This window comes from Monodon monoceros, unplaced genomic scaffold (genome assembly GCF_005190385.1).
Source record: "Monodon monoceros isolate NGI ecotype Baffin Bay Population unplaced genomic scaffold, NGI_Narwhal_1 Super_Scaffold_12, whole genome shotgun sequence".
NCBI lineage: Eukaryota > Metazoa > Chordata > Mammalia > Artiodactyla > Monodontidae > Monodon > Monodon monoceros.
Genome location: NW_021703768.1, coordinates 155,970,285 through 155,977,728, shown reverse-complemented (window position 1 = coordinate 155,977,728; position 7,444 = coordinate 155,970,285). Strand labels below are relative to the sequence as shown.

General features: G+C 65.2%; 1 protein-coding gene across 1 annotated transcript; it reads right to left on the bottom strand.

The window, feature by feature from the left end:
* FSTL3 (follistatin like 3) lies at positions 1–6,225 on the bottom strand. Its single transcript, XM_029219159.1, has 5 exons — positions 6,047–6,225; positions 4,512–4,697; positions 2,129–2,344; positions 1,317–1,544; positions 1–1,226 (listed from the first exon to the last, which is right to left on the bottom strand). The coding sequence occupies exons 1-5, from the start codon at positions 6,147–6,149 to the stop codon at positions 1,171–1,173; spliced, it is 789 nt and encodes a 262-aa protein (XP_029074992.1). The 5' UTR covers positions 6,150–6,225; the 3' UTR covers positions 1–1,170.
* Positions 6,226–7,444: the final 1,219 nt, after the last annotated feature.

Below are 7,444 nucleotides of genomic sequence, written 5' to 3'. Positions count from 1 at the left end.
TTTCAGTGTTTATTTCTTTGGCAGGCGAGGCAGGACCCCAGGGTGGGGGAGGTTGCCTTGTCGGGGGCTCGGGCGAACCCACTGCTCAAGGGCACTTTTCCAGGTGTCACAGGTAAGGCACTTCCTGGAGGCTGGGAAGGACACGGACGAGCCCCACTGCCCTGTGCTCCTCGCTCCGAACTCGGGGAGCTGGGCTCCTGCCCCGCTGGGCCCCCACCCTGGTCTGAACCTCCAGTCTACACACAGGCACAGGGAGGTGACAAAGAGCAACAGCCCAGGAAGATGGAGGGAACCCGGCTGGCAGGCAGGGGGGGCTCAGCTGGGAACAGGGCTTAGAGGCGTGGCCAGGGCAGGATGCGGGGGACAGAGGGTCCCGGGTCTGGACCTCACTTGTGCACGGGGCAGCAGGCACTGGGGTGCCTCTCAGACACACGGCTCCAGGATGCCAGGTGTGCAGTGGGTCTTGGTGTCTATTCTCCATCCTGGGCCAGTGGGTGAGCAGGGACCCCACCGGGTCCCACCCTAAGTGGGCCGGGCACCACCGGACATGGTGCCCTGTTCTGGGCAGATACGGCCTCTCCATGCCCAAGTCCTGTGTCCAGAGGCCCAGATGGCACCCTGTCCCTGGGGACAAGCTGGGCTTTTCTCAGGGGCCTTCACAGAACACACTGGGAGCTGCAGGGAGAGGGAAGGTAAGCCCCTTGGTTACCCTGGGGCTGGTGGGGGACAGTGGTTGCTTCCTTGGCCTGTCTGGGGTCTGGGCATGTTCTGAGGCTCATCTCTACACACCCAGGCCGTGGACCCCCTCTCACCCCCTGGTCCCTGTTCTATCAATAGAGGCCAGGGTGCCTCTTCATTAATTGCTGGCAGGAAGTCCCCAGCCCTCTCGGTGGCAGCGACAATGAATAGAGTTATCCCCGAGGAAGGAGAAGCGTGGGGTCCTCCTGGGCAGTAGGGTACCTAGGTCTGGGGTGGCACCCCACCCACCAGCCCTGCTCCCAGGCCTCCTTCCCCCAGTCCCTCCAAGGTATCGTCGGGGGGCAACAGGGCTCCCAAAATGGTCCCGGTCCAGACTCTGAGGAGTGTCCGTGGGACATAAATTAGACTCTGCTGTGGCAATAAATAAAACGGGGCTGCCTTGAACGCCAGGCCCAGGCCGGTCCCTCAGGCTCACACAAAGTTCTCCTCGTCCTCCTCCGACTCAGCATCTAGCGGCTCGGGGGTGCCTGCAGAGTGGGAGGGACCAAAAGAGAAATGCGGGCGCGGAGAGGGGCTGGGGGCTAGACCCCGCCGCTGCTCCCCGCCCCTCGCCGCACCTGCACAACTGCCCGGGTGGCGCACGCCGATGGAGCGGCCCAGGAAGCAGGTGGCCTGGCGGAGGTGGCACGAGGACATGTAGGTGACGTTGTTGTTGCCACAGAGCTCCTGGCCGGGGCTGGAGGGCGCGGGGCAGGGCGCCGCGCGGCACACCACGCAGTGCGCGCTGCCGGTCTGGTCCACTACGCATGACTGCGGCCGCAGGCACACAACGTGCGCGCACGATTCTGCCGGTGGGGCGTCGGGGAGGGTCAGGGGCGCTCCTCCTAACCTTGGCCACAGGCCCCGCCCCCGCCGCGAGCCCGCCCTCAGGGTCCGACCCTCAGACGCGGCCCCCTTGTTGCACCAGAAGCCACACCCCTTCCACGAACCGCGCCCACACTCCAGAACCACTCTCAATCCCTCCCCCCTTTGATTGCACCAGTAAGCTTCTCTGACACACACTCGTATCTCTCACCCCACATGAGCCCCAGAATCCCCTTACCAAACCTGCACCCAACTCTTTCTCATTCATGACCCCACAAAAGACCTAATCCAGTGACACTCTCGCGGGACAGTAGACTCCCTCCGCTAGGCCCCGCCCACGAGCTCCCATCTGAGCCCCGCCTAGCACAAGGCCTGGGAGCAGGGCTGGTGGGTGGGGTGCCACCCCGCCTAGCCCGCCCAAATCCGTAAGACATAATAGGACACCCTGGATTTCAGACCACGCCCCTTCCTGCCAAGACCACGCCCCCACGCGTTGCGGCAGCGGCCTTACAGGACGCTCAGGCCCGGTGGCCCCGCCCCTCCCCCAGGCCCCGCCCCTACGTACTGCGGCAGCGGCCCCGGTACATGACGCGCAGGTCTGGGTGGCCGCGGCAGCGCGCGGCGCGCAATTCGCACTCGTCGCGGTAGGTGGCGCCGTCCGAGCCGCAGACCTGAAGGCGCGCTGGGAGCCCCGAGCAGTCGGGCGCGCACTCGCAGCGCGGACGGCCCCCCAGCATGCGGCAGGCCTTGCCTGGGCCGCACGCCACGCCCTCGCACGAATCTGTGGACAGAGGACACACACGTGTGGGCTGGGGCGCGTGGCCGAGGCCGGAGGTCCTCAGAGCCCCCCGCGCCCTCGCCCCCTCCCTGTTCCGAGGGATAGAGGCCGGGCCGGATTCGGGGCCCACAGGGGAGGAGACTGATTTGGGGGTCTGGGGGCGGGACCGTTAGGGACGAGATTCAGCCACGGCCCGGGTGGACACGGACTCGACGCTGCTCCTGGGGCGGGCTTCTGTCGGGGGGCGGGGCTCAGTGTGGGCGGGAGGGAGGGGTCTCTGCCCGGAATCTGGGGGTCCGGGAGGAACGGGCTTCCGCCCCCGGTCCAGCTCTCGCTCCGCAGCTGGGCCACCCGCTCGGGCTGACGTCTGTTCCCTGATTTACGCGCGTTTCTGGGAAGGCCGGCGGGGGATCGGCTGCGTCAGCCCGCGGGGGGAGCGGGGGGCTCCACCCCGTCCAGGCGCGGGTATGGGGAGGACGGGCAGCGTCTGTTCCCCGTGCCTGCCAGGACCTCCCCGGAGGAGGTGTCAGGGAGGGCGGGGCGTCGGCCTGGTCTGAGGCTCATTTCCTGAGGAGGGGGCCTCCCACAGCCCGAGCCCTCCGAACCAGGGGTTACCGCCCCCCGCAGCCCCATTTCTCAGGTAGGGAAACAAGTCTCTCTCTGAGATCCCCGCCCCCACTCAGGCCCGGCTAACGGCTGCTTCTGGCCTCCCAGGCCCAGGGCAGCCTCCCATCTACCCCCACAAGGTGGTGCCGTTTTGTCGTCATTTTACAAAAGGGGGAAACGGTCACAGCTGTGAGTTGGAGACAGCCAGGGCACTTCGGCGTGAGAACTCCAGGCCGGACCCGATGGACCCCCCAGCTCTGTGGCTTGTGGGTCTGGAGGGCCGTCTCTGAGCTCGAGTTGATGTTTCAGCTTCAGTTTCCCTGTGTGTAAAGTGGGGCTGATGGGGAAACCCACCTTACAGGGTGAGCAGAAAATGATGGATGCTCCTAAGAGACTAGCTGGCGTGCCCCAAGTCCCTGTGCCAGGGCATGTGGGCTGCACCTGGGCGCCTCCCATGCTGCCCGCCCACACGCACATCTGGAAACGCTCTCCCGGGTGGCTTCACGCAAGCAAGAACAGAAGTGGCAGGGCTGAGTTCCTGTCCCCAAGGCCAGACAAGGTTGGGGGGCGGGGGGGGGGGGGTCCTGGACCGTCTCATAACCAGGCCAGGCACTTTTTGAAGTCTGTCCTCCTCCCAGAAGCCAGAGGGGCTTCTGGAGGGAGCCAGGGCACATGGCAGTTGAGTCTGGGACCACCCAGCCAGGCTGATCTGGGATTAATCACATCCCAGCGGCCAGTCAGGCTCCTCAGTTTGGCCTGCAGGTCTGCAGCCCTCAGCTCCAGCCTCCTCCTTGTGCCCCTGTCCTGACTCCACCCACCAGGGTCTGATCCCAGGCCATGGTCTCTGCTGATGCTCTCCCCAATGCTTTCTCCAGCTGGCGAACTCCTAACCATCTGCCAGCACCCTGGCTCGAGAGCCCACCTCCTTCAAGTCATGCCCCCCTGCACCCTCTGGGTCCTTGCAGGTTCAGCCTTGCACAGGGGGCTGGAAAAGTCCCCAACCCCTTCTCCAGGGCAGAGACGATGTCTTGACTTAGTCATTCACTCATTCTGCCTTCAGAGAGCCCCTAGTCTGATGGGGGAGGCAGCATTTCGCAGAGCATGGTGCAGAGGCACACGCTTGTTTAACATGCAGCTGTTTAACCACAGCTAAGCCCAACCCCAGACCCTGGAATCTGCGGGGTCGAGGGCAGATAAGTGGGAACACTGAGTGTGGGGTCACGAACCCTAATGGCCAGTCGGGGAAAATCCACCTTCCTAGGAGCTAGGTGTGAGCACATCCACCAGGTGCAGGGCAAGTGGGAAAGGCCACCCTGGCAGAGGGCTCCTCGTGAGCAAGGGCCTAGAGGCTGGAATCCAAACTGGGGACTCCTTGGAGCTTCCTGAACCCTCACCTGCAGGTGGCTAAGCTGGGAGCCTGAAGGCCCGCAACCCCTCTCTGAGCCCGGGATCCCCGTGCCGGCAGCCTCAAGCTTCTGCCTGCCCCCAAGACGGGGGGCTCACTCTCGGCTGTCCCGCCTCTGACCCTGTGACCCTGGCCTGCGGCCGACACCCAGGGTCTCACCTTTGCAGGGGAGGCAGTGGACGAGGCCCAGGAAGCCCAGGAGGCTGATCTTGTTCCCCGGGTGCGTGAAGTTGGACCAGGCGGTGTCGATGTTACCAGACGCACAGCACTCAGCCTGGCTCACGTCCGTCCTCAGCACCAGGCTGCAGGTGGCCTCTCGGCCCTGCTGGAGCCAGCAGACACCACCTGCGGACAAGCGGGCCAGTTCCCACGTGGCCAGAGGCGCCCTCCGGTGCCCCTCCCCACACCCCGGCCTTGGCCTTCCAGCCAGCTGCCGGCCCATGGCGATGCATACAGTTGGTGCTCAGTAATTATGGAGGGGATGATCTGCCCCTGACCTGGGAAGGAGGGGCAGAGAACCGCACAGGTGTCCCCACCCTGGCTGCAGATTCTTTGGGGACCCTTCCTCTCTGGGCTCCAGCCCCAAAACTGCTCCAGCACCCACCCCACCCCCTCCTGGGAACCTCTCCCCCCTGGGTCCAGGCCCCCAGCCCGGGCCTGGCATCCTGCCCGAGCAGGCAAATGCCCGGAGCTGGACGTGTCAGGGTCAGCGGGCCCTGGAGCCGCCTCTCCCGCCTCTGCCCTCTGTCTAGACAGCGCCCGAGGGCACGCGGAGCCCCCTCGCCCAGCAGCCCCCCCTCGCCTGGCCCGCCTCTTACTCACTCCAACTCGGGAACATTCCCCTCGCATGAGCTCACTGTCTCCCCGGGGATGCGGCCTTCGGGGAGGGGGCTTGGCTCTCCCCTCACTGCGGGGCTGGGGTGGGGCTGCAGGGTGGGGTGGGGGGCAGATGGCCCTCGGTTTCTGCACCGTTAAGTGGGGGCGGGGGTGGCCACGGCCCCCATTCCATGGAGCTCCCAGGCTCTGTGCTGAGCGCCTCCCAGGGACCAGCTCTGGGAAGCCCAGCACATTGGCACCCCGTATAAAAGGGGAAACTGAGGCCAGGAGTGGGGATGTGACTTCCCCGGCACCTCCGCAAGTGGCAGGTGTGAGATTCCAATGACCTGTCTGCCTGAACCAGACCCAGGGAAAATCTGAGACCCCAGCTGGAGGTCCTGAGTCCAGCCACCCAGCCCTGCCTTTCTGGAGCATTGGGACCCGGATGGTCGAGGTTCAAATCCCCGCTTTGCCACTTAAAAGCTGTGTGACCCTGTGCCTCAGTTTCCCCACCTGGAAACCGGGCAGAAGAGTGCCCACACTACTGGGCTGTTGCATGGATTCCAGGACGGAAGAGGCAGACACTAGGCGCCCAATAATTGTCAGCAGCTCTTGTGACTAGATTCTTGATAAATAAATTGTGAAGGAGTCACATCTGCTCTCCTGACCTCCTGGTGACCCTCCTTTGGGCCTTTTGGGGCTGGGGGGAGGGGAGCCTCAAGCCCTCCCAGATTCAACCTGCAGCGGCCACGGGTCACCACGGGTCACCGCTGTCTGCCACCGCCGCCGCGCCCCCCGACCTCGCCCCCAGGCCCGCATTCCGGGCAGGCCCACGTGGGTGGCCCGCCCCGCCCGCCCCTTCCGGCCGCCCCACTCACCGGGCGCGGGGTCGCCAGAGCCCACGGAGCCAACGAAGCCCACGGCCCACGCCAGGGCCCCCCAGGGCAGCGGCCACAGTGGCCCCGGCGCCCCGGGACGCATGGCGGACGCAGACACGGCGGCGGCCCCCGCGTCGGACGCGCGGGCGGCGGCGGGCGGGCGGGCGGGCTGCAGGGAGGGCGGCGGCGGCACCACTTCCAGCGCGCGGCCGGCGCGCCCTATAAAGGTCCCGCGGGCTGCGGGCGGGGCGGGGCGGGGCGGGCCAGCCGGGGCGGGGCGCGGGGCAGTGTCGCGCGCGATGTGGGCGGCAGCTGGTCGGGGGCGGGGGCACGACCCGGGAGTCGGGCTGGTGGCTGTGAGTTCGAGGTGTCGCCGTGCGTTTGGGGGACTGGCCGGTGAACCAAGGGGGGCGCGTCTGTGGATCCGTGCGCGTCGTGTTCTGCATGTGGTCGCTGGGGTGGCCCCAGTGTGCTCTGGACTCCCGGCCTGTCCTCCCCGTCCCTACACGCCCCAGGGACCTCAGCCCCAGCCAGTTCCCTAATCACACACCCCCGGCCATCCGCCTGGCCACTTGGCCGCTGGAGCCGGTGGGCACGGCTGGGTGTGAGCGCGTGGAGGGATGGGGAGGTTGGTGGGGTGGGAAACAGAGGCAGAGAGGTGTGGCAGAGAGAGACCCCAGAGACACGATGGTCCTGACTACATCGCTGGCAGCAATAATCATACCACAAGAGTTGCATTGTGGTAAAGTGCCCACTGTGCCTGGCCTTTGCCCCTCACAGCTGAGGTTGCACCAAGCACCCCAGGCCTTTGCAAACCGTGCCCCCAGGCCACATCAACAACCTGCGGACTTCTCTCCTCCAAGGATCAGTGCTCCCTGTCCTGGGACACCCTGGAATCCTGGGTTTTCCACAATTTATGATGGCCACATCAGCGTGGGCCTGGGAAGCACTGAGTCCGCTGGGGCCTCAGTGCAGCAGGATGCTTTTCCTTTTTTTTTTTTTTTTTTTGCGGTACGCGGGCCTCTCACTGTTGTGGCCTCTCCCGTTGCGGAGCACAGGCTCCAGACGCGCAGGCTCAGCGGCCATGGCTCACGGGCCCAGCCACCAGGGAAGCCCCTGCTTTTCCTATTTTGGAGCTGATCTCTTCAATCTTGGGGGCCTCCCAAATTGTTAGGGCACCCCAACAGGCTCGTGGGTCCTGTGCAGCCCCTCTGTGTTTGTGCTTCTGGGAAATAATTAGTGACAATCTGCTGGTAGCAGGGACCTTTGGGGGGTGCTGGAGCCTCAGGTTGACCAAGGCAGACCCAGTCCCGTCCTCGCTGAGCTCATGGTTTGTCAGAGTCATAGACAAGAAAATACATAGAAAAACAAACTAATGTATAACTTTTAAGAGTGGAA